General features: G+C 34.6%; 1 protein-coding gene across 1 annotated transcript in view; it reads left to right on the top strand.

The window, feature by feature from the left end:
- The window catches only part of PPP1R9A (protein phosphatase 1 regulatory subunit 9A), a 274958-nt gene that overhangs the window by 136644 nt on the left and 110426 nt on the right, over positions 1–27888 (top strand). Inside the window, exons 3-4 of the mRNA XM_023533105.1 lie at positions 14839–14971; positions 20778–20898. Of these exons, the coding sequence (XP_023388873.1) occupies positions 14839–14971; positions 20778–20898 (254 nt within the window). The remainder of the gene's footprint in view (positions 1–14838; positions 14972–20777; positions 20899–27888) is intronic.

The raw sequence follows: 27888 nt of genomic DNA, 5'->3' as shown, positions 1-27888 counted from the left end.
TCATCGAACTGGTCGGGAAGTGTGGACTGTCTGTATGGAATCAGGGATCCAGGTAGCAGTGATTGTTGCATCTTCTCTGTTTACAGAGTGTTCACCTGTTTTTAACAAATCACCACTTAGCTTTACTGGCATCTTCTTTTTTATGGACAGTTTCTGAGGTTGTGGGGACAATTGAATTTAAGAAGCACAGCAGTTCACATAGTATTCACAAAGCAATTATTTCTGTTACAAGATATATGAGGTCAAAGTTAGTGTGATTCGAGGGTGAGTGATTCCCAGATTTGACCATTAATCCTGTGGTAATAGAAATGGTGGCAGCTTTCACCTCAGACACCGAGAATAATGTGACAGCATTGTCCTCCACATGTTTTGACAGAGATTGCTGATTATCATGTTTACTGTAAAGCACTCCTGCCTTTTAGGTTTTGCCTATAAATAAGAGAGGCATTTGTAGATATAACGTATGTTGACATTTTTAATGATGATCCAGAATCAGTCAGTTACATTTGAGTCTAGTTCTTGGAGAGGTCTAAATGGAAGGGACAGTTTGTTTACAACAGAGTCTTTCCTGCATTGTGGGCTATCGTGATTAATTTTAACATTGGATCACAGCCGTCCAGAAGAGTTCCTTTTGCGTCTAGTCTTAGGATTACAAGCTTGGCCTTGTGTTATAGCATCAGTGTCCTCATGTATATGTGCATTTTCTAACAATGGGTTATTTGTGTTTCAGTCTTGTTTTTTAGGTTTTTTTTTTTTCCCACCATGTGATGTCTGGCCTCAGCTTGCAGAGTTTAAAAATTAGGCATATTTTACTCATGACCTTTATGAAAATTAAAATTTTCAGTTGGTTATGTAGGTTTTAGTTGGTGCTAGAAATGCTTGCTAAAAGATTTTTTTGTTGTTTTTTTGTTTGTTTGTTTTAAGCCTTGTCAGAATTTGAACCTGAGATTTTAGAAAATTGCACACCTGTGTTTATTATTTGACCCCGGGTAGATGGTGATAAATTTCATGAACAGATTCTCTTCCAGAGACCAGCACACTAGTTAAGTGCAGGATTTTAAATGGGTCTTTACCTTTCGTGATTTCTACATAATTTCACCTTAAAAACATTACAGATATAGTCAGCAGAGGTAGATCTTTTATTGCTGTTGTCCCTCACATACCTCTGTTGTCTTGGTTGACCTCGAAAGAGGAGCTTCAGTTCTCACTACCTCGGTTTACTCATGTTCCTCCCGGTGCCTCTGCTCTTTTTTGCTTTCCAGTCCTTGTGCAAGGGCAGAGTGCTGTATTCCTGCCTTCCTTCTGCTGTTGTTTGAACAACTGGCCACACACCACTAGGTACACTTTGGGGACAGTCCCTTAGTACCTTGAGGGCCTATGCTTCTACCAAGTCCTCTGAAAGGGGTGAAGATAGAGAATCCCTAGAGCTTCTAGCTCAGTTCTCTTCTTCCAGTTCTGGTCCCCTCTAATATTCTTCATGAATTCTCATTCTCTTTCAGGGTTTGAGCATGTGAATTTTATTTACACAACAGACCATGTGTCTTAAAGCTCTCCCTACACACTTTTGTCCCAACTGCCACCATTCATTCGCCACTCCAATTTTGGCCATATTGGATTACTTCCTGTTCTATAATTCTGCTCTTCTTTCTTATTCCTATCTTGCACGTTACTGTTTTTCCAAGAAAGCCTTTCACATACCTTCCCTTACCCCCTTATTATTTGCTCATACTAACCATAACTGCCTGAAGTCTTTGCTTTCAGGATCTTTCTGGGAATCCTTGCTTACTACTCCTCCCCTTTCTCCTAGGCAGACTTACATGTCTCCACTGTGTGCTCCCGTAGCATCCTCCTCATCCCTCTATTACACCTCTTATGCTAGTTATAGTCACAGGTCTAAGATAGATTAAGTATTCCCAGTACTGACCACAGTCTAACCACTGAGCTGGTAATCAATAAGAATTTGAAATAAGAATTAATGGCTCAAAATAGAGAGAAAGTGTGAAGGGTGATTATTTCTGCATCTGTTGTCATTCATGGGCTCAGTAGTTTGAGAAGCTTATATTGCCTATTTTGACTTTTAGAATAGAGTGTAAACTAAATGGGAATTCTCTATGTGGATTAAATTTTTTAAAATTGTTTCTTAAGTGTACTGTTTCTGTAGTCTGCAGATCATAACCATTTTAAATTAAGACATGGTACATACACATGTGTATATTCATGTGTTTATTTGAAACTGAAAGTTTTAAAGTATAATGAATACTCTTACTCTACTTGTAGTGAACACTGATGTTTTCTTTTCTGTTCTTTTCTGTTTAACTTTTCTCAATGCTGTTCATGACCCATTCGATTGATTTTATAAGCCCCTGTGGGCCACAGTCAGTGCTTCCTTCGTAAGCTAGTGCTCTGAATAACCATGCTTTGTCCTGTGAGGAAGACTTGAAGTTTTGGTATATTAGTCAGGGCTCAACCAGAGAAACGGAACCAGAAGAAAATGTATGTTAAGAGATTTATTGCAAGGAATTGGCTTATGCAAATGTAAGGGCTGGGTAACAGTTCCAAAATCTGAAGGGCAAACCTTTAAAATGAGAGAGAGGGTAGAACTCTTCAACAAGCTGAAACTGTTGTCCACAGGCAAAATTTCTTTTCCTCCCGAAAGCCTCAGCTCTGTCTGCTCTTCAGACGTTTGAATCAGGCCCACTCAGATTAACTAGGGTAAATTCCTTTACTTAACTGATTTTGGATTTTAATCACATCTACGAAATATCTTGTAGGAATGCCTAGATTAGTGTTTGATTAAATAATAGGAACCTGTAGCCTAGTCAAGTTGACACATGAAAGATCATCACAGTTGGTGTGTGGAGTCTGGCCATCAACTCATTTCATCTGAGGAGCAGGAAGCAATTTTAGTTCACCCAAAACTAGGATGCTTTGTATCATGTTACTGTCTTCCAGTGGACTAAAGTTAACCTTCTTGAGATTCTCACCCACTTGTTTGGCTCTTATTTCAGCCTCATTTATGTTTTTGCATTTTCTTCTATCACGCTGGGAGTTTTATACAGTTCTTTTATCTTAGGAGCCCCCATCCTTTAACTCAGACTGTTCTATGAGCTTCTTGAACAAATGGTCAAGTCCTCTTCAAGAGGCCATTTTACTCTGTTTCTAGGAAACATATTGGGCCAGAAGTGCTCTTTTCAAGGTTCTCAAGACCTTAGAGTTTAATATTCAGTTCTCATGATACCCCCTTAGCCCTCCCATCAGAGGTCATCCTTGGGTGCTTGTCATGGGAGAGTATAAATTTCTATACCTAAAGGACTTCTAAGCCTTAGAAAAGTTTCACTTTTGCTTCTCAGCCTCAAGAGAAGGTGTGGCCAGTGTCCCCTTTCTCCTCTTGAACCTCATCACCCACACATACTGTAGTACTCCCCTTCATCTATTTTTCTATTCAGACAATTCAGGATAATCTCCCTCCACAGGCCTTTAGAAACACAGCTAGCTTTGGCAGTGAAAAAAAGAAATAATACCAACTGCTAAGACAAATACTAGAACAGATCCTGACTTACTAACTCATCCCGTTGCATCTGTACAAGAGTATTAACTTCCATGAAAGAGAAGTCAGTTATTTCTCTTAGGAGATGACCCCATCCCCACCCCCACACAAAAAGGTGCCCATTGGTGCAAGTTCAATTTTTCTGTGATGATGACACCTGTCCAGTGGAAAATGGACAGAGGCCACCAGTTTATTTCATGCTGGCCACTAGTCAGTTTGTAAAGCATATGTCTCCAATTTAAACTAAAAGTCTGGTTGAGCTGAAAGAGAACATTGCTAATTTCTCACAGATATGTTTAATTGTATATAATAATTTAAAAAATGCTGTGAAAAACATGAGCATCAGTGAGATCACTCAGTTTTCTGTTGAACTGTGTACTGGAAAAACAAACTAATTTGGACTTAACTGTCTTAGAATTTCTCTAAATTTAGAATAAGCTAAGTTTACATTTATTTATGATAAAATTTTTTTGATTACTTTAATGGCATAAACTGTTTGCAAAGAAGTATTAAACTCACTTTTAAAACTTTTCAAGTACTTTAGCAACACTTATTTACAGCTAAATTATACTAATTATATTTGAATTCTGTTTTGTCACAATGAAGAGAGATAGATCTAATATAATAAATAAATCTAATCTTTTTATTTCATTGATAATTTCTGTATATTTGACCTTAATAAAAAAAACTCCACTTAGGTTGAAATATTATTTCTTTAAATGTCTTCGTATATATAACTATCCACAGAGTCAACCATTGCTTTTTTAAATTCGGAGAGTTTACACCCTCCATATTTGGTCGTTGATTATCTACAATTATGAAGTAGTCGGTGCCACTGAAAATACAAAAAAAAAAAAATGTATATTTGATTTTATTATGGATTTTGTATACATTCTACAAATAGGTCTGGGGAAATAGAAATTTGCTCCGGATGATATGAGAAAAACCACTATCAAGATATGATCATCTTTGTCACATGTCAAGAGACTAGTTTTTGGAACCAGAGAATATTCTATTTTAAGAGATATGTGATGGTAATTTTATGTGACAAGTTGGCTGGGCCATGGTGGCTAGATATTTGGCCAAACATTATTTTAGCTGTCTCTGAGAGGGTGTTTTTGAATGAGATTAACATTTAAATTGGTGGACTTTGAGTAAAGCAAATTGCCCTCTAGCAGAGTGGGCCTCATCCAACCAATTAAAGGTCTTACTAGAAAAAGACTGACTTCCCATGAAGAAGAGAGAATTTTGTTGGGAGCCTGCCTTTGGACTTGAACTACAGGATCAACTTTTCCCTGGATCTCTGCTACTGGCCTGCAGATTTTGGATTTGTCAGCCTCTGTAATCGTGTGAGCCAGTTCCTTAAAATAAATCTAGTTTGTTATAAATACAGAAGTAATTTTATAGACACACACACACGTGTGTATATGGTACACATCTACATTTGCACACATCCTCTTGGTTCTGTTTCTATGGAGAACTCTGACAGATATGGGTTTCTGAGTGTTGCCTTTCGAGCTAGCCTGCTTTTTACCTCCCATCGTGTAGAGTATGTTTGTCCACTTCCTGTTCTTTAGTTATCCATGAAACCACTGGGCTGACAATTAGTGAAATACACCTTTTGTCCTTCTAGACTTTGTCTTCATTAATTATCTTTATATGCACCATGTATATTGTTCTCTGAGCTTCAAATTTCTCAGGTGAAAATATGAAAAATAAGCAGTCTCTTTTTTCTGCCTTACTGGATCAGTTGATACAATAGTTAAAGATAATCTTTATATAGTTTTATACTGTCTGTAATTTACTTCCAATTAAGCATACACATCACAATATTTATGGGTGTAACTTTGTTTTAGAAGCCTTCAGTTAGCATTCCGGGTACACCAATCACAAATCCTTATTCTAGGATTAATTAGTATTTGAAAGACCCTAATTAGAAGTCTGTACTCCAGAGCTAGGTACTTTAAATCTGCACAAAAAAAGTTTATTAACTTTAAGGATGTTACTAGTAATTGGTGAAATGAGTGACATTGGAAATATGTGGATTAGCCTCAGAAATATTTTATGTTAATGGGCTTCAAGTCAGAGAAGGCCAGCAAGCTAACAGCTTTTGGAGTAACATCTAACTCCAGTATGCATTTGGTCTTGTTTTATAATACGTAGGCTTCTGTCGAGTGATCGGATTAGAAGGTTAGACATAATACTGTAGAATATTGTCACGACTGCTTTAAGTATACCTTTATGCAGGTTACTTGTCAGAATACTTTAAGGACAGACATCTGGGACTTTACTGAGCTTGTAAGATAGAGCTGTGAGTCTATTTGTACCATCCTGCTTGCTAATGCTTTTATATGCAGCAGAAAGCCCTCACCTATTTAGAATCTTTGGAGAATGTCATGTTTACCCCCAAATGCCTGATAATTGTGAAATCCAATTTGGTTTACATTGGTTTCCGACAGGACCTAATATACTCCCTGGCACATGCTAGGCATTAAGAAAATGATTCCGTAAATCAGTGAACTGGCCTTGGTTCTGGGGGAAGGAAAGGAAGCTGAAGTTCTGGTGATACATTGTTTCAAGGCTGTCAGGATCCTCCTTTCTGAGAATAGTTTATCACCAGATTTCTTTTTAGAACTTCAAGATAAGGACTATCATCTCCATGCTTTCTCTTAGTTTCAATTTAATCTCTTTAGGAGAGCTGCTAAAATCATGTGAAGGTGAGTCAGAGTTGCACCAAGGAAGCTTGTGATAAGTGGGGCTTATTTGCGGAAGCATGTGAATGCTTGGCTTATCTCCAGGAGCATGCTGTGCCAGCCCATCATCTGAAATGCAGCATGCTAGCACCTGGAACATTTTCCATCTTTGATGTGTCGAGAAGATGAAGTGAAACCCGGATGAAAGGCGGAATTGAGACCTTGTGGAAGCATTGTAGGAGATTCCTCCCAGTCAATATTTACAGAAAATCCTGAATTTATTTTGATTTGCGTTGATTAAAGAAAATATGTCATAAAGAAGCAAAGGAAATAAGTTTTTTTCTCCTTTTTGAAAAAGTGTTGCTCTTATTTTGAAAAAGTTTAGCTTGAATGATCAGAAATGGGAAAGAGAATGATTCTAGTTGAACTCCTATAATAAGCTAATTTTAACTTTATTTTTTATAGCCTTGGGTTATTGGGTCAGAAATGTCATTGCTAACTAGATTTGTAAACTTGTTACCCCTGAAAGATTGCCTCTGCTGCCAAGCAAGGGGCAAGGTCTTGTTTTGTTTCTTTTGATCAAGGAACAGAATATCCTTTGTTGGCTCCAAAACAAGAAGTCTTAAATTTAAACATACTTTTGTTTGCTTTTCTCAGTTGGATAACACAGGAACAATAGGAAGGTGACTGAACCGAATATATATATCTCGATGGTGCTGAATATTATATAAGTCCCAGGGTGCTATTGGCCTTTAGAGTTTTTTGTAAGGCAGTAATAGTATGACAAGGCTTTGATTATTATTTGATTAATTGACTGTCCCTATTTTTTGCAAAGCAGTTACAGTAATAATTAAACATGGTAGAACTATTGTAAGAATACTGAAACAATAAAGACCCTGTTGATGAAAGGCGAAGTATTTACCTAGGTCAACTTTCCTTTAATCTCTGAGGCTCTTCCTGGCCAAGGGAAAACAAAGCATAGCAGGTGATGAGCCATTAGATAATGACAGTGCATAGCTCTGGACACAGGATTTGGCAGCTAATCTACATTATAATATCAAGTTAATTATGTAGATTTTTGTTTCAAGAGCATTAAGCATCATAGTGGATGAGATATTCAGAACATTTATAACAAGAGTATGAGGTGAGTGTCGGTATCAGGGGAAATATTGTTCTCCATATTAGTCTGGGAAAGCTTTCCCTCACTCCATATTGAAGCAAGCACGATTACACAGATTATCTCATTTCATTTTACAACACCTTTATGGAGTTGGCATTATTATTATAATAGCCATTTTGCAAATGCAGGATACTTGTCAGAGTACCTTAGCAAACAGGCTTAGAGTGGTTTTGCAATTTGGCAAGAGCTACATAACTAGAGAATTTAGGAGGTCTTTAGATTAAAACTGAGATCATACCAACTGGGACAATAGATAGATTAGATTAGATTAAATTAGATGGATGGATGGATGGATGGATGGATGGATATAGATAGAGAACAGACATATCTACAATGTGCTTTTTTGGTTTCTTAGTGTATATATTTCAGAGTCTTTTATGTCAATAGCGATAGATCTTTTAAATCGTTGCATAAAATCACATATTTGTATATGTCATAATTAAGACATTTATATATTTTTTTCCGTGGACATTTGGATAATTTCCCACTTTGGGCTATTACAATAGTGCTGTAATGAACTTCTTTGCACATACATCTTTGTTCACACTTCCAAATATCTCTGTATAAATATTTAGATGTAGCATTATTAGGTCAAAGGTATTTACATTTAAAATCTTGATAGCTATTATCAGATTGCGCTTTTATTCCCTGCTTTTCTGAGAGTATTCTTTTTTCTACATTCTTACAATCCCTGGATGTTACAGTCCTTTTTTAAAAAAACCATTCTTATGGGTGACTGCATGGGATTTCTTTGTTATAATTTACATTAGCTTAACTTTTAATGAAGTTGAGCATTTTTACATAATTTATCGAACATTAGTATTTCTTTGTTGAATTCTCAATTTCCTTTTCTCTACTTGTATATGCAGTTCTTTGAGTGGATAAAGCCTTTTATATATTATTGATATTCATATTGATATTTGGCAATATTTTCTGTTAATATTTGACTTTTCTTATAACTTCATAATAGTATATTTTGTTGTCTGGAAGTTTGTAGCATTGATTTAAAAAAAAAAATCTCCATGATATTTAATTTGTACAAGTGTAGTCAAATAAGTTTCTTTGAAGCAATGCATTAATTCTCTTTAGTCAGTTATAATATTCTACAGTTTGAAAAGATGAAAAATGACACCTGCTATCAAGAGTTGGAGAACTATATTAGTCACATTTTGCTGATAACGAACTATATCAAAATCTCAGTGACTTATGAGAAATGTGTATTCTCATGCCCCCTGGCTTGCAGGTTGGCTGCAGGTCCCTTGATCTAAGCGGGGCTCGGCTGGGCCAGGCTAGACCCCAGGCTTCCTCTCAGGTTCAGGTCTCCTCCATCTATCCTCATTCTGGAACCCAGGCTGAAGCAGCTATTGTTTAATGCTCTGTTATTCATGGATCACAAGAGCTCGGGAGTTTACGTGGAAGCACAGGATGCTCCTTTAGGCTTCTGCTAAAAATTTGTATACCGTTACTTTCATCCACATTCCATTGACCAAAGCAAGTCATTTCACCCATCTCAAAATCAATGTAGCAGGAAAGTATACCCCACCCATAGTAAAAGGCTGTGAAGTTACATGGCAAAGAGTATGGATAGATAATTCTAATACATGGAAGAAGGAATCCAGTTTCTACTAGAATAATTAGCTTCCGACATTAATTATTTTTGAGATGGTTTACGTGCCCTGCTCAACTATAAGCTTTATGAAAGCAGATCAGAATGTAAGCATTCAGTTCTGACCTTCCCTAACTCCCTCAAAAAGTAGAGATTAACTCTCTCTTTTTTTTTTTATTACATTTGAGAAACAAATTTAAAAGAAAAATAAATGAATTGGTGAATTCTTAAAACAATTAACATTTAAACATTAAGTTTAAAGCTTCCAAGTTAAACCTTCAGGCTAAATAATCATCTAAAGCACAAAATGGTCCTTAGTCTATTTTTTTTTTTTTCGTTTCAGTACCATCCGTGACAGTTGCTATGCTTGCAGTACGTTTTTCTTCAATTATATTTGTAATTATTTTGAGAATTTCTATTAATACACCCACCTTTATAAAATAGACATTATAGTGATAACCTCTTTATATTTCATAGAGATGTTGGTAGGATTAAACAAGATTAAGTAAAGAATTTATTTTACTATCATGTACATAATGAATGCTCAAAAAAATGTCAATCTTCGCCCCCCTTCCAAAGCTTATATATTTTTCTTATTAACAGTATTTTCTACAATATTTTCCATGGACTGGTAAAGTATTTTTTCACCAGAATTATGGTATTATTTCAGCCTCCCTTGTATACACTCTGTATTTTCAAAGTGGAAGATACTATATCTAATTTATTTGTTTATTATTTTTAATAAGTCGCCTACAACACCTGGTCTCCCATTCAAGTACTAACCAGGCCCAACCCTGCTTAGCTTCCGAGATCAGACAGGATCAGTCACGTTCAGGGTGGCATGGCAGTAGACGATACTATATCTAATTTAAATACATCATTTTACAGATGAAGAAATTTATACCCGAAGATGATGGGTAGGATTTAAACTCAGTCAGAAGATAAGCATCAGGATTAGGCCCGGAGCTTCAGTCTTTTGCCGGCTAGCTCTGTGCGCTTTTTTACGAGGCTGTGTGGGCAATAAATGTATGTTGTCACCATCCATCCCCAAGTTCACACCCAAGGTGCCAAAGGGATGCACCTGATTCTCTGACTTTCATTTCCTGTTCTCCACATACATGATAAAAAATGTACCCATTCTATACCTTGTTCTTTTGGGGTCCACTTTTTATGAAAGTGGACTATAGCCAGCTTTCTTAGTACTCTAGCTTTCATAGTGGACAGTTGAGTGAATCTGAGTTTTCTCTAAGGTCTGAGTGTGTGCTAATGGCCATTTCTTATCAATCCACAAGTATAGGCTAATGAGAAGAATTGTGGAACAAAACTGTCGCTGCCCTTGTCATTGTGATATCTCAGGCCTGGGCGTAGCAAGGGTGTATTTAACAGTGCAGTGCTTAGTTTTTCAAAATTTGGTTAAATTTTTGGGACAAATGGAAAATTTCACTTCTTGGCAGCAATACAAGGGTTAGAGTTTTTTTTTTTTTTTAAAGTTCCCTTAATTGTAATAAGTTAATATATTTAATTAAGTGGAAATAGACCTTAGTTTTACCTAGTACATCTGTTTGTCTTATATTCTCAAAGCCATTTTTCTTAAATATTAGTTCACCTTGAGCATTCATTTGGCCCAGTGGATTTATAATCATAAAATGTCCATCTGTAACTAAATTTTTAAAAATTATAGATATTTCCTAATTTTCCTGATGTTCATGTAGCTCCTTCTTTTAGATGATCTATACTACAGAACATATGTTCACTTACTAAGAATGACTACTTAGAAATGAAATATTATGTATACAACAGTAATTTAACTCAACAAAATCTCAGGGTAAAATCTATTTAATTTTATATTAGTGCTAGTTATTGAAAATAAGTTTTTAAATACTTAAAATTCAATATCTCTAGGAGATTGCCTGCAATTATTTGTAGGAATCGGTGTATTGGGGCAGACTCAATAACAAATTCTGCCTTTATATAGAATTACCACCTTTGTAAAACATCAGTTACAGCAATACTTCATTTTTTTTTACATGAAAGAAACAGTCAAATAGTTCCCCTAACAGACTGTCTGAACTGAAGATGCATTCCAGGAGGAGCGTTATGCTACATCACCTCACTGCTCTGGCAATGATTATAACAAAACAGTTGGTACAGAAAAGTTAGGAAGCCTGAGTTTTGTGGTACACATTTCTACCTAATTTTATGAAATATATAGTTTAAGAAGCATTGCTTTCACTGTTTCTCTGTAAGATATAGCTAATGCTTAATAAAATCTGGGATATAAGTCCATTGTATTTTTGTACAGAGATTGTGTGTGGAGAGATGAGGCATTTACCAGCTTTATCTTAGTTTTAATTTTAACTTCTTACCTAAGGTGGTATGTGATGTTCACCACTACTTTCTACTTGCCATATAGAAAAAGAGAGTCACTACTGTGCTATCATGTGCAATGTACCACACAGTTGATGGGACGCAAAGTGGTGACTCTGCACGTGCACATCATATATAGCATTGATTTTTTTAATCGGATAGTTTATTCATTTCCTTTAGTATTTCTAAGATTTGTGGATTTGTAGGAAGATTCTCTTGAGCCTATTAAGCATTGTGCCCCTCTCCTTTTTTTCCCAACAGCTTTATAACTTATTTTTTGTTCTTAACCAGTCTGGATTTTACTTTTGTTAATGATACGAATTAGGAATATTTTTGAGATGGCTATCTCATTCTTTCTCTACTATTTATTGAATGGAAAAGTAGAGGAGTGGAACAGAATAGAGTATAAAAATAGATCTACCCTGAGGCCAAAACTATTGCCATAATAAATGAAGTTTTATTGTATGTTTTAATATCTGATAGGGTCTGTTTTCACCCTTATTCTTCTTTTTCAAACAACTCGTTAGTTTCCATGAAAAATGTGAGTGGGATTTTAATTTTGATTGTACGGAATTCATAAATTAAAATGGGACAAACTGACGTTCAGAGTATTTTAGGAGCACAGATGTCTTACAATATTATAGATTTTAATCCAGGAACACAGTATGACGTTACACTTATTCAGAGCTTTTTTTATTCTTCGGTTAAGTTTTATAGAAAAGGATATTTTTGCACATTTATAACCAGTAATTCTTGGATATTTTATAGTTTTTGATCTTTTCCATTATACTTTCTAAAGCTATTGTGGGGTTTCTTTTGGCACATACATTTTTTAATGTTACTTTCCTGAACTCTTGTTAGTTCTCATAGATTTTCTGTTAAATCTCTTGTATTCTCCAAGTAAATAATAGCTTAATCTACAAATAATGAGTTCTGGATTTCCTTTTTCAAATTTTTTTTTTGGTTTTCCTTATGTGCCCACATAATTTACCAAGACTATAAGCAAACTGAAAATGAAAAGTATCTTACATTATTTCTTTTCTACAGAAATGACGATGTAATCATCTGATTGCTAGATATAGTAATATATGTGGCCAATATGTAGTCATATCGTTTTTTGTTTAATTTGATTTTAGCATACCTTTAAATGAACTTTATAAACCAATCTGATTGGGGAAGAACATTTAATAGCAGAGTATTTTGAGATCCTGAAAGTCAAGAAGGTTTTGATTTACTCGAAAAAGTTCTCTTATACTTACATTTCATATATATATGCATATATATGTATGTATATCTACAGACATACACATATATGTATACACACATATACATACCTATGTATACACACATTTATTTATTCACTTAGTATGTACTAACAAAATTGAACTGTGTTTCAGAATGAATATTATTTAAATCCTTGTTCTGCAATAATATACTTGGACCTATTAGCAGAAGTAGACAAGGGGCAAATATTAATAGAATAATTTCCACATATATCTGCCAGTGGTTTCTAGGATGTATAAGTTACAGATCTGGCTAACGTTTTTTGTGTATTGTTAAAGTTTGCTCCCCTAGGCATGTTGCATTATAGTCCACTCAACTATTAATGTTTTCTAAAAGATAGATGCAGATTCTTTTTTTATCTAGGGTCTTATATTTGAAATATACATTCCACCTCTTCTGCATTCGAATATATGAATCTTTGTTTGTTAAGATGGAACTAAAATATTTCCCTCTTTTTGAAATGCTTCCTTTTCTTACACAAACAAAAAGAATTACTTGGTATATTCCTCTGTTACATTAGTTATCACATTATATTGTAGTTGTTTATTTTGATTTCTGCATTCCTACTAAGCTGTGAGCTACTTGAGACTGTGCCTCTCCAGTGTCTGGCATTGAGTTCATACTCTAAACTTTTGTTGAATGAATAAACATGAAGAAGTGATTACCAAAATATATAAGAGAAGTAAAAGATGAAAAGAGCTGTCTAAGAGAAACTCATAAATCTGACAATTTAAGAAAAACATTAGAGGGTCCTATACAAGGGGCATAGGAAGCATATTTTATGAAAGGACTAATAAAAAAGGTACAAACCCCATGGTTTAGGAATGTGCATTTTGATGCAGGAATGTTTATTATGGTAGAGAAATGCAGTAGAGACTGAGTGGCATGAGAGTATGAAAACGTGTTGAAAGTCAGGAAGAAAAACAATTCATTCTGGTATAAATCCTATAAATCACATGATTTTGTGAAGTATATACCATTAGAAACCACACTCCATCTGCTTCTATATATGCAATATGTATTCCTGGTTTATAGGTTACCATATATAGCTTGCAGGAGTTGCCAGTTTTTCCATAATGTGAATGTAAAGCACACCTGGACTAGCAGGGCCAGCTTCAAAGGCAATAGACTAGATTTCTTTCATCTCTGACCTTCTGTTCTGCTTTCTATTTACGGCTTTTTATGTGTATATATATTTTCAAATGACTCATTCTTAGATTTTAAGATTTTAGGGAGACATTATGGAGTTTTTCAGGCACAGTTTAGGTGCTTAATTGTTGCATTTAATTGAAAATGTCCATTTTTATTATACATATTAACTGGACTTGATGAATTATACATTTCTTTTAAATGTTCTTTAATGTGTTAAGTGAGGGGTTGTATACCTATTTCCAGTTACTTTTCAAATAAAACAAATAATTCAGCAGAAATAAGGACAACCAAATTTTTTATGGCTACATCTGAAGGCCACATTTAGTAGTCTTTTGAATGACGTAGGTAGGAAAGAAAGAGCTGGCAATGTCCTTCATATTCGTTCTATCACTCTAGAGCTATATTTTTGTAGTCATTTCATTGAAAGGTTCAGTGAGAATTTAATTTAAATCTACATGCAAGTAAAATAAGAGATAACAAATGAGACCCTGACACAGCCCGGTAGAGTACAGACTAAAAATCAATTTCAATGATTCGATGATTGAAATATAGTTATAGTAATCACACACTACAGTGTTTGGGCTTGTATAGGTCATAGGTCAGTGTGGTGTTTGCTTAGGTAGCTTCAAGACACATTAGGTTAGTTTTGTCAGGAACCAACAGAGCATTGTAGCTAAAATGGTATATACTCTGATTCTATAAAAAGCGATGAATATTGCTATCCAAATAATGGTATTGGTATTCTTTGGCTGCTGTTGTCTCCCAAATTATTAAAAGTGGTAGAATGACTCATACATATTTTAAACTAGTAAGTTATTTTTATTCTCATTCAGTTTTCCTTTTCTTAACATCTCAATTGGTTTTAAAAACCACGCAGTTGTTTAGATGAAATTCATCATACAAATTTTTAACGTATGTAGTTTTGGATACTTAGCAGTTACTTTTTTTTTTTTAATTAAGAAAGCCATCCTTTCTGGAGTATCATCTTTTTGTTGACCTCTTCCTACAGGTTTTCAGCACATATTCCAATGAAGACTATGACAGGCGAAATGATGAAGTTGACCCCGTGGCTGCTTCAGCTGAGTATGAACTTGAAAAGCGTGTAGAAAAGCTGGAACTTTTCCCAGTGGAACTAGAGAAAGGTATATGAGCTCTTCAATGTTTATTATATTATTATATTGTTATGTTAAGTATACAGAAATGACTTTCGTTTTCATAAGTACAGCCTTTTTTCTCCCTAAAGATTCGGTCCAGTTTTAATTCTCATGCAGGATTTTGATTATTAAATTTCAAAAATAGTTGATACGAATACTGTATAGATGGTGGATTGAAAGATTCTGTCCTCTCCCAACTGAAAGCCACCTACTTTACGTGGCTAGGATGGCAGCTAGGAATAAGGAGGTGTGAGTGAGGCCTGATGCTTGGTTGGTACTCCTGCAAAGGGCAGGTGCAAGTGAGACCCCAGAGAGCCGCTGTGAGGGAGCACTTAGGGCAGGTGGATGTTTTTGTTTTGTTTTGCTTTTTGAGGGAGGAAGAGTGTCATGGTTAGACTCCAAATGTGTAGATATGGGAAATGCTGGGCCTTTAGGAAATTATGGATTTTAGAATGGAGGCAGTGAAATCCTCTTCATCTGTGAGGGGTAAGGGGCTAAAACAGAACAAGGAGAATGGGGTCGGGGGGAGGGTCCACCTCCTGATTTTGCTGCCTGGAATCACAGCCAGCCTGCTGTAGTAACTGGAGGCTGTAGGACCAGAGAATTTCATGTTTGTCATCATGTAAGGTGGGCATCTGTGAACTGGACAGTGTGACCTAATGATCAGAAGACTCACATCTCAGAGAGTTTTGGGAAAACCACAGAACAAACAGATGACAGTTTGAATAACAAAAAAGAAACAAAAAAACAAATAAGGATATCCAAGTATGGCTTTAAAAATACATTTTAAATCAAATTAACAATAACAACAATGAAGTGATTTTAAAAAAATAAAAATTTCAGTAGAGGAATTGAAGAGGAAAGGATGGTGGTTGTTGAGATCAAACTGGTGACCCAGAAATTCAAATGACAGAGTGAAAATCCAAGAAAAATCATGAAGGAGATCCAACATAAAATTGTAGATAACAGAAGGGGAAATAACAACAGAGAATGAGAGACATATTAGACAAATAATAAAAGAAATTTCCCTGAGCTGAGAAAAGACCTGAACCTCATGTTTGAAAGGGCTTAGCCAATTGGTTACAAGGACTTAAAAAAAGTTCAACACTTTAAGCATAGGCCTGGAAAACTCCTAATCGTCAAATATAAAATGAAAATCTTACAAAATACCAGACCTAAATCAAAGCAAACAAAGAAACAACGGTACTTGCAAAGGCAAAATTATTAGACTAACATCAGACTTCTCGTCTGCAACCCTGAAAGTAGGGAGACGTACATAGAATTTCACACACAGCCGAGAAGAAAAGGATGGTGATCTAAGAACTCTCCATCCATCCCAGAGAACGTTTACCTGGTAAAAGAAAGAAATGTGCTGATATGTAAGGATTGAAAGAACACATCATGCACATACTTCCCAATTAGCAGGGAGGGAATGAAATGACGAGCGACTTGTTGAAAACAGCAGAATGAGGGGAAAAGAGTCGAAAACTATGTGAGTAGTATTAAGCGTAGAATTGCTTGGATGAAACAAATATAAAGAATACCAGTCCTACTAAACATGACTAGCTTAACTATTCCCATTAACAGACACGTTCATTTGATCTTAAATAGAGTGTAAGAGTAATACTTACATTTTTCATTCATTTAAAAATGTAAAATTTATACAATTTATCCTTGGCTCATGACCCATACAGAAAAAGCTGGATTTGGCTGTAGGCCATTGTATTGCCTATAATAACAAATAATGAGAACAATTTGAATTTTCATCAATGATAGAAAAGGATCTATAAATCGCAACATATCTATTCAATGAAATATTACCTAGCAGTAAAAATGAAGGAGCCACAGTTCCATGTAACAGTATGTATGATTCTTACAAACATGAAATTGAAGGGTGTGGAAAGCACATCACAGAAGAGGTCATTCAGTATTATTTTGTTTGTTTAAATTTCAAAATCAGGAAAAATAAAACATTTTTTAGAGATATACAAATATTTTTCAAAGATGTAAGATCTAAACACATGGAATGATATACCATATTCTTGGATGAGAAGACTTAATACAGTAAAGCCTCTCCTATACTCTATCTCTGATACATATAAATATATAAATAAATTTATTGCAATTCAAATAGAACTGCCATGAGAGTTAGATTGGGAAAAGGGATTCTATAATATAATTCTAAAATTTATATGGAAAAATAGAGACCTAAGGGAAGTATGAAAAAGAATGCAAAATGATTTAACCTCCCAAATATCTGAATATAGTGTAAAGCTTCTATTATCAGAACAAATTGTATTCACGTAGCTATTGATTGGTGGAATGAAAATGAAAATTCAAAGAAGGTTATTAGTCTGCATGAGAATTTGATATATGACATGTATCCTATTCTAATTTAGAAGTAACAGGGTGCTTTACAAATTGTTCTGGCTTAACGGAACATCTATCTGAAAGAAGGCTGGATACCTTCATTTTTATTACATTATGTATAAAAATAATCCTATGTGGATTAAATAATTAAATATTAAAAATAAAATAATAGAGACATTTGATGAACATTTATAAGACTACATATTGCATCTAGGCTTGTGGGAGGAGGGGCTTAACCAAAATGGAAAACCAGAAGTTATAAAGGAAAAGATGGACCAATTACATTATCCCAAATTTTAAGCTTTTAAAGGCAGTATTGTCAAAGCTAATAGATAAGTGATAAATTTGAGGGAAGGAAATTTTATAGATGATGTTGCATTAATGTCTATATTATGCTAAGCATCTTTGTAAATTATCAGGAAAAAAGAGAGACAAGCAAGATTCAGTAGAATAATTGTCAGTTTACTGAAAAAAATCTAATGACCCACACTCATATGAATGAAAGCGCAAATCTCAGCAGCCATGGGAGAATGCCAAACCAGCATGAGCTTCTTTCCTGAGAGAGAAAATAGGCTCCGAACTCCAGAGCATGGTGATGGCATTTTCTGTAATAACAGAGCCTCACAGTCTTTTCCATCTATTCCTAGCTGCTCTGCTTACTTAGTACTCTGCCTATTCCCAGGAGAATATGTACAGATGAAGACAGGGTGGCTGCTGGGTTCTTGACAGTGTAGCCACAAGAATCAGTGGCTTCAAGTATGTGGCTCTGGACTTCACCCATGCTTAACAGACATATCTCAGAGAAAGCTGTACAGAAGATGAGATGAGTTCTCTGGTCTCTGTGGGTTGATTGTACTCTAATTGATTTTCATTATCACCATCTTTCAGGTATTACACACTGGCTCAAACTAATAAAGCTTTTCTCACAATCAGGTTTTCAGCTCTACAAATCTAAATAATTTTCCAGTTAGTTTAACAAGAGGCACTATGGAAAGAAGAAAGATAATTTTTACTAAAACCTGAATCCAGGCAGGGAAATGGATTTGAAAACTAAAATGCAATTTTCATGCAGGATATTTGCAGAAAGAAATGATTTAATGGCGTGATAGTACAGAGAATCAACATTTGAGAGGCACCCTTTGAATATTTTGAGTGTGAGAAAGTATCACACGTGGCAATTCATAATAAAGAGAAACTCCTATAAATACAATGAATGTGAGCAAGAATTCAGCTAATACTTAATATACACCAGAGACTTCATGCAAGAGAGAAACCCTATGACAATATTGAATGTAGAAGAATCTATAGTGATCATCTCTTAAACAACACAAGTGGCTATCTATGAGGTATTATTGAATTAGCAAACATACTTGATGGGAGACTTATTTGGATATAAACATGATGGGAAGACTTTGGGTCATCATTCATCCCTTCATCAACATGAACAAATTCACACTGTAGACAAACCTTATGCGTGTGGTGAATGTGGGCAAGAATTCAGCCATACAGCTAATCTTTATGTACATTAGAGAACCCATGTAGGGGAGAAGACACTTTTTATGTATAACCAGTGAGGAAAGCCTGCAGCATAGATCTAACCTTCATCTGCACAAGAAAAAGATTCTGTGGAGAAACCCTAAAACTATAATGAATGTAGGAAAATTTTTAGCAAGAGGAAGCCTCTTGATGAACAATTAGAATGAAATAAATATGGGAAGTCACCTGCGTGCAAACATTCTAAATGTAAGAAATGAAGGAAAGTCTCCAGCCATCACTCATACATTAGCATTGAAGTGCTCACACTGGAGAACACCCACGCCCAGAACCAGTGTGGGGAGTGCCTTCAGCTGGGGATCACATCAGACGGTTTCTCCAGGGAGAACACTCTATAAAGCTTTCTTTAGCGTGCAACTGAGCAAATGAATTGCACTTTTGCCAAATGACATATTTTTAAATATCTTTATTTAGGATGTCGGATTTTGAGTTGTACTTATATGTAGGATTATGAATTGTACTCAGAAATACTTAAAGCAGAATTGGTGACAAGGAATAATCAATGAAATGAATCATATTTGAAAGATTACTAATTAAGAATATTCAGTATATTAAAAATTATTGCTAAAAAGTTTTTTAAAGGCATCAGCATTCTGTTGAGTACATGAACCAGGTTTCCTTTAATAATCTACAGTTAATTAGCTAGTATCTACTTTTTTATGCAGCTGATACAACATAATAACAAAGACTTTGAGGCTCTCAGAAAATAACTTTGAATGTTACCCAAAAACTGTGGATTGTAAAATAGAGTATCTCTTATATCATTGATGTTAAAATATATATGTAGATGTTAAAATATATAGAAAGGACAGATGGAAGTATGGATAAACACATGATTTGTAAGTGAATGAAGAATAAGATATTTGTCAGTATTGTTCACAAGGCCAAGAAAATGGAAACAAAAGGGAATGCCTATCAGTAGAGAAATGGTTAGATATATTATGATATCTAATCTCACCATGAAATATTATGCAGTCATTAGAAGTGATCTAAGGCTATGTAAGTGGCTATCTATGAGGTATTATTGAATTAGAAAAATAAGTTGAAGTAGGTATAATATGATCTTTTTTGGTGTAAAGTAAATAAGAAGGGGGAAAAAAGCCATATATACAAACTAGTTGTCAATATGATTATATCCTTGTATGGTAGGACAGAGACAGTAGTGAAAGACACATGGGATCTTATTAATGTGAATAGGGATATGGAACAAGTAGAAAAGAAAAGAAGACCACATAAATAAAGGGGAAATTCCAGATATATTATGATCACATTTATTTAAAGTAATATCTATGGCTCAACCAGGAAAAGTTAAGCCAGAATGGTCAACCTAGAGATGCATCGTAAAATTATGAACTCCAAAGAATTCTTTGTGAAAGCAGGCAAAAATAAAAACTGGATAACTAATGGGAATGAAATCAGACCAGCCTCAGAGTGACTAAAAGATAATAAAACATACTTTCTTTTCTTTTCTTAAGGAAAGAAAATATGACTCAAAAATTTTATTCCCCCTAAAAAAACAAACAAATAAATAAAATAGGTGTGTTTGAGTGTGTATGCTTTTGTGCTTAAAATATTATATTGTTTAGAGAGCCTGTGTTTTAAGAATGATTGAGTCCTCAATAATCAAATTATTACCTTTTCTTAGGATCACAATGAATATCCAACTGCAGTAGTAAAGTGAGATTAAATTCATGAGCCTTTTGTAGGATCTTTTTTGACACCTTTGCTCCCCAGCATAGAAAAAAAATTCTGCCAAGGCAATCATATCACAGAGTTCATAAAGAACAAAATTAAAAAAGCAAATAGGTCTATCAGCTAATTGCAGACTAGTGTAACACTTAGGTTGTTTTTTCCCCCCTCTCTTTCATAGATGAGGATGGACTTGGTATAAGTATTATTGGAATGGGTGTTGGAGCAGATGCTGGACTTGAAAAGCTGGGGATATTTGTCAAAACTGTAACAGATGGCGGTGCTGCCCAGCGGGATGGCAGGTAAGCTAAGTGCTGTCATCAATAACTAAAATCTAGGAAACTTTTCTGGGAATTTCTTTCAATGGTAGTTTTCTTCTTTCGCTATTTTAGGACATAATTTCAGAGTGTGTCTTATATGTGGAAAATATTCAAACACTTGAATTACTTTCTGATTTGTAGGCAGAATACCTGATGGTAAATGAGTGGATGGATCTATTATCTATATCTACCTCTGTACCTGTCCATTCATCAATCTAGTAGAAAGTGAGGAGAAATATGGGTGTATATAGTTTAAGAATATGTACTGTGGAAAGCAGCATGTAGTTTCATTTCAGAAATATTAAAACATGTTATAATAGATGCCAGCTACAGAAAAATGAGGCAGAAGGCAAACCTTGGATTACGATAGTTCACAGGAAATGATGATCCAGTGTTTTTTCACAATGAAGGCCATGAGACCTGACTGCTTTCCGTTTACCTGCCCTTCCCTTTCTGGGAAAAATTCAGCCTCAACTCAGATACCATGGTTTTGGTATTGCTCCATCCCCAGTGGTCAAAAAGATGACATCGATACTAAGACTTCGTAAGAATGAGCCTTCCTAACACCGAGAGACCACAGTATCCAATCAAAAGGTTGGCTATCAATACATCCTTCAGACTGACTTACGACCAGATGGGGGAACTTTGGATGAGAAAATGGGTTCTGTAGAAAGTAACCTCACAGGGTATCTAATCATAAATTCCTGGGCAGGTCATGGTGAGTAGTCATACCTCAGGCATATAAGTAAAAGGTTTATTTGTGCCTTAAGCAAGCCCTGTCCCTTGTTATTTTGCATCTAGATAAACGCACCTTTGAAATACCAGAAGTAATACCTCTCTAAGGGAGTATTAACCCTTAAGAGAGCATGTAATCTTGTTAACTCTGCTGTAATCCAATTCCTGCCCTACTTTTCCCATCTCCACGTTATCTTCCTTCCTTATCTGTCCTCCTTAATTTGAAATGCATTAAAGAAGTTGCAAAACTGTTATCTCCTGAGCACTTGAGATCTTGATTTCTGGCATATGTCGTCAGTTTGGCTCAAATAAACTCATAAAATTGTTTAAAAAAAAAAAAAAACCCACCCCAGAAATATCAAACAAGCGATAATAGGTCTGGCATTTTTGAAAATGACAGAGGTGAAAGGGAAAATAGGAACTTTAATTCTGCACTGAAGGTAATTTAGGAGATCAATGTCTCTCAAAAAGTGTTCTGTCTAAAAATACAAGTTCTTGAGCAGAACTTAAACCTGAGGAATTAAAATCTCTAGGAAAGAGGTCCAGCAATCTCTGCTGTAAACATTCACCTTGGGCAATTTAGATGTATGCCAAGCATCAGATCATTGTTTTGTCTTAGTTTTCATCATCTCAAGCTACAAGTATCTTTAAAAACTTTGATTACTCTCCACTCTAGGCTCCATCAGGATGCTGCATCAGGTTGGGGTTGAAGCAGAAGGTTGGCAATAGAAATAAAAGACCCAAAAATATGAGTACCAAATTCAAAGAAAAATCTTATTTTTCTAGGAACATTGAATAACTGGCTTTGATTTTTTTTTTTTTTAAAGTTTAAGTATCTGTCATTTAACCATCTTCTCAAGAAATAAAGCATGTTGAAAATCACTTCTGAATCTCTGCTGAGACTCATAGTAGCATTATTTCTTTTGTGATCCTAATAACACATATTGATGTACACAGATAATTCCCAAAGGGAACTAAATTGATTTATTAAAATAAAAAGCCACACCTTGGGTATCATCTCTTTCCATAAAGTTAGGGACTACATCTTAGTCAGTAGCTTTATTTATATTCCCACAGTACTAGAATAGAGAAGTTCTGAAGTGAATCTTTTGAGTGAATGTTCAGCAGACTAAATATGTATCGCACTTAATACAAAGTGGGATATTAACATTTTATGTTTAAAAGTAATTTATTAACAGTCTTCTTCCATTTTAGAGTAGTTATGGAAATAACCTCTTTACTCCTTCAGTGAATTACATAATGTTTACAGCAATAAACATTATTTAGAGTCTTTCTTCCAATTGAGCTAAAACGTCTCTTTAAGTTTCATGAAAAATTTAAGTCATTCTAAAGTGATAGGACATAATTCATATTATTACTATTCAAACAATACTAAATTATTATGATCATCCCTCTTAAGTAAATGAGCCACAAAGCCAAACTTAAATACAGAGTAATTAAAAAACAAAAAGGTAGAAAATTTTGCAGTTGGCACTCAGCCAGTTCCTGTTGTTCTAAAAGCAGATCTATTTGTTTTTCCATCACTCATTTTAAAAATTAGGTTGATTTTCTATTAACCTATTTACTGATTTTTTCTCTTGTGCAGTTTTAATATTTACACCAACACAAGATCTTCACTTTATCAGTTACGGTGTGCATCTCCTCAACCTTTTTAAATGAATATTTCCTAGTATAGTAATTCTATTGTTATAATAGATGCTTAATAAATGTCTCAGTGAATATATTAAGAAAGGTCACTCAATGTAATGAAATGAACAGAATCTTTGAGATCATGTGACCAGGAGTCTTAATTTCATCCCCTCTACATAGAGCTGTGGTATATTAAAACAAATTACTTAATGTTATCTACATTGTTGTATTAAATAAGCTCATATAAATAAAAAACCTTTCATGGTACAGTTTATGAAACTGTACTTGAATGAAGTAGGAATAAACTTGAAAGTTGTTAAGAAAATAGTTATGGGAAGTCATGAAAAACTATAGTATATTTTATATATCTGTAGAAAGATATATAAAGTGCATAGAATAATATATATAGAATAATAAAATTTTGGAGGTCAGTGGGATTTTAGAGATTTTTCAGTTCATACCTTTTATATGTATATGAAAATTGAAGATATATCTATATACGAAAATAAGCGGTCTCATTATTAGACCTATGGTAGTGTTCGTATCCTTTAAATTATTATATTATTATTTCCACTATTTCTGGTGTGCTCATTTGCACAGTATTTAAATGTTTACTATTTAAAAGATATCAGTATAAAACAATTACAAAAGGAACAGTTGGTTGCTGCCTCCAGTCAATAATAATTTTTAAAAAGTTGTGTTACATATGCTTATTGATATTGTATTTAAGGATTCACAAAACATGATTAGTGTGATGCCCTTCTTGTGTGGGTGTTTTCTATTTATTCATTCTTTCCAGCCCCGCCCCCCAACTTCTCTCTCCCTCCCTCTTTTTCTCTCTCTCTCTCCCCATCTCTCCAAAAAACTTGGAATTAATACACACCAAAATATTAGATGACTATATTGGCTGTTTTTTGGATTTCAGATAATCTGGAATATTTAATTTTTCCAGTGAGAGAATATGTAATACTTACATATATTTTAAACTACAACTAAAAATAATAAAATTACTTCCATGTGACCTAGGGAAAGTTATTCTTCAGACCTCAGTTGTGGACAGAATTAAAGTTCTGGATTAGATGTTCTTTGTAGTCCTTTTAGCTTTAAGTAGATAAGAGTCGGTATTATACCTTTCTAGCTTGCTTTATTTTCTTAAAAACTCTCTTATTTAAGAAAACTATTTCAATTTAACCTAAGATTTAGTCATACTTCCTTCAAGGGATATTAAATAGCAGACATATTTAGAAAATTCTTTTCTCTCTCTTTTCCTCTTATTAGCTCAACAGAAGAAGAAGCCTTTTTTATTGATTGCTTTTACCCCTTACAAACGTCTCATAAGCTGTCACCACATTTTGAGTACTTTAAAAAATTTGCCAGATATTTATCTCCTGACTCATCTAGTATACTTAGAAAGTTTTGAGGCTTTCTTATTCTTTGATACGATGTCCTGCTTTCTAAATTTTCTTGCGTAAAGCTTTTCATGTCTGTCTGTACCTTTTCATATGCCTGAAACATAGAGGGTGCTCAATAAATATTCGTGAGTGAGTGAATACTTGTGCTTTAATTACTTTCAACACATTTACTTGGGGCTAACATTTTTCTTTTTATTCTGTTCTATTATATTCTCTTTTTCCCTCTCTCCTTCTCTCTCCCTTTGCGCAACTTTGCCTCTTACAGGGTAACTTGTGCTTTAGCTGGGTGATATGGTAGCTACTTCTACCTTCTGTTTTAGTTTTACATTTTTAGTAAAATAATATTAAGTATTGTAACCATGAGTTTTCGTTGCCAGAACTTTTATGATTGTACACAGGACACTTTAACACACTAATTATTTCTCCAGCCCTCTTTAATGAACCTATAAAGCAAAGTAAATTTTATAATATCACAATTGAGGCAAATTGAAAATGTATTTGGGATCTGCTTTGTTTCTGGCTCCTGTGGTTGTTTCTGAAGCTTTTGCATATCATTTTAGAATACAGCCCTTTTTAGGTTTTTGGGAAAAGATATCAAATATGAAATTAAGGTGCTGTGTAGTTTATCCTCATTCAAGCATTGGTTTTCAAAAGATTTTAATTATTTTTGACCATCTTTTGGGTAACATCAACATATAAAACAGACGAAGGGGTCTATTTTTGGATTTACCCTGCAGCAGACTCTCCCTCCTGCAGGCTGAATATGTAGAAACTGCTGTTGTAATCGTGTCCCTCTGTTGTAATTCCTTAGTCGATGGTTTCCTCTCTGTGCACACACTTCGTGGCACTCTTTAATCAAATATTTTGCTTGTTCATCCCTTTGAGAGTTAGACTGTAACTGCTTTGACATGAATGTATGTTCATATACAGTTAGAACTTCTCTATTTAGCATTTTGGGGAAGACTATGTGGACCGAAGTTTATTAATGTTGCCCCAGCTGGTCTGCTGTTCATTCAGCATCGGTTGCTGAACCTGACTTACCCTGTGAGGTAGACTTTTTGTTTTTTTTGTTTTTGTTTCCCCTTGCCAGTTATATCATGTCAGTAAATAAACAAGCCCCAGAATAGTCCAACATAGATTTTTACTTGCCTTTCCCCTTTTTGGATTCAGAATTTAGGTACCAGACGGAGGCTAAAGGGCAGTAGCTTTGCACTCTGGTGTTTGTTAGCACATGGAAGCTGTTGAGGAAATGACCAGGACTAGATGCCCTTTTCAGATTAGCAAGGTGCATTCCCATAACTCCATTCCAGTAGACAATGTTGCCAGGGGGAAACAGGCTATTTTCTCTGCTATTGTGGAAAAATTTTGGAAAGTCCAGATTATCTGTATTCTTCATACTCTGGGATGGTCTCAGGTAGAGAGCTGTCTATTTAATTTTTACTACGAGGACACATCCCTTGTCATTTTTGTGCTTCTCATTATGAGCCAAGATTGGAGAGAGATTATCAGTGTTAGAATTCTGTGAGGTTGTATCTAAAAGTTATCTCCTCTCAGGATAAAAGATTCAAGCAAATAAACATCACTTCTTCAGACTCCTTCTGCAACTTAATATACACACTCAAGTTTTGATCTTCATTAAGTTCTTTCATATACAAGAACAGGCTGACACTTTAGCATTAAACTACTATCCTTTTTCTGGGAAAACAAAAATTCATCCCATTACCTCATCTGTACAATTACATTTTTGTCTGTCACCGTTGCTTCTAGCATAGTCTCAGCTATCCATATTAAACTGAATTTGTGGTCTACTTAACTAAATTCTAGTTAACAACCTTCACTGGTAGTTAGGTATTTGATAATAATTGCCTATCGTACACAAGCAGTTTAGCAGACTAGCAAATATCATTTTCTGCAGCCACACATACTATTTTTACATCTTAAAGTACAAGGATGAACACACTTATTAACATGGTGTAGAGTTACAGTAACTTTGTAACAATTTAACATACTTGTTAAAATATGCAGACTTGTACATATATTCATGTGCCACTTAACTGAAGGTATGTTCTGAGAGATGCACTGTTAGGCGATTTTGTGGTGTAACTGTCATAGTGCACTTACTCTAGATGGTATAGCCTACTGCACACCAAGGTCATCTGGAATAGCCTACTGCTTCTAGGCTCCCAGCCTCTATAGCATGTTATTGTATTGAAACTGCAGGCAATTGTAACACAATAGTATTCGTGTATCTAAACATAGCTAAACATAGAAATGGTACAGTAAAAGTATAATATAAAGATAAAAAGTGATACACTTGTATTAGGGCCCTTACCATGAATGGAACTTGCAGAACTGGAAATTTCTCTGGGTGAGTCAGTCTTTAGAAATCAGCGATTATAATATGAGACTGAAAAGTTTAAGAAGATTAGGTCTAAGAAAAAGTTACTGGATATCTCAAAACAGAGGTAAATAATTTTCAAAGCAATAAATCTGAAGGGAATTAAGGATAGAAACTAAATACAGAAATTCACTGTGTTTAGGTTTAGCGTTCCACTGTAATTCTTTTTATTGTACTTTATCATTTTTGGTAGCAGACTGGAGGACAAGAGGAGAAAGTTCTTTGTAGTTAAGAAATGAAGACAATCGGTATGGACCACTTATTTGTGTAGATTAGCACTAAAAGAACAGATGATAACACATTTGTAAAAAGTATAACAAGAAAAAAACGAATTGAAAATAATTTACAAAAAGAAGAAAGACGTACAGGTATCCATTAAACATCTTAAGTGTCACAAAAACAAAATTTAAAAATAATGTCTCACATTTCAGATTATAAAAAGATTTTTTAATACAATATTCACTTTTAATGCAAGTTCAGTAGACTACTTTTCGACACTGCTAGGAGGAGTGCAAATTGAACAGCTTTCTGAAGGACAATTTAGTATTTAACATGTAATGTATGTTGACACAGTGATTCCACTCCTAGCAAGTAATTTCAAAGAAATAATCAGAGATGTTCACAGTGATATTTATATAAAAATGCTAACCTGATCAGTAGCTTGAAACAACATGCTAGTATTACAATATGTAAGAGGCTTACATATATAATACTATAGCATAATGTATTCTAAATGTCTGTTGTAGAAAAGTATTTAATGATGTGATATAACATAAC

Source organism: Pteropus vampyrus, unplaced genomic scaffold, assembly GCF_000151845.1.
Source record: "Pteropus vampyrus isolate Shadow unplaced genomic scaffold, Pvam_2.0 Scaffold4, whole genome shotgun sequence".
Classification (NCBI taxonomy): domain Eukaryota; kingdom Metazoa; phylum Chordata; class Mammalia; order Chiroptera; family Pteropodidae; genus Pteropus; species Pteropus vampyrus.
This window is presented reverse-complemented; position numbering and strand designations above follow the sequence as displayed.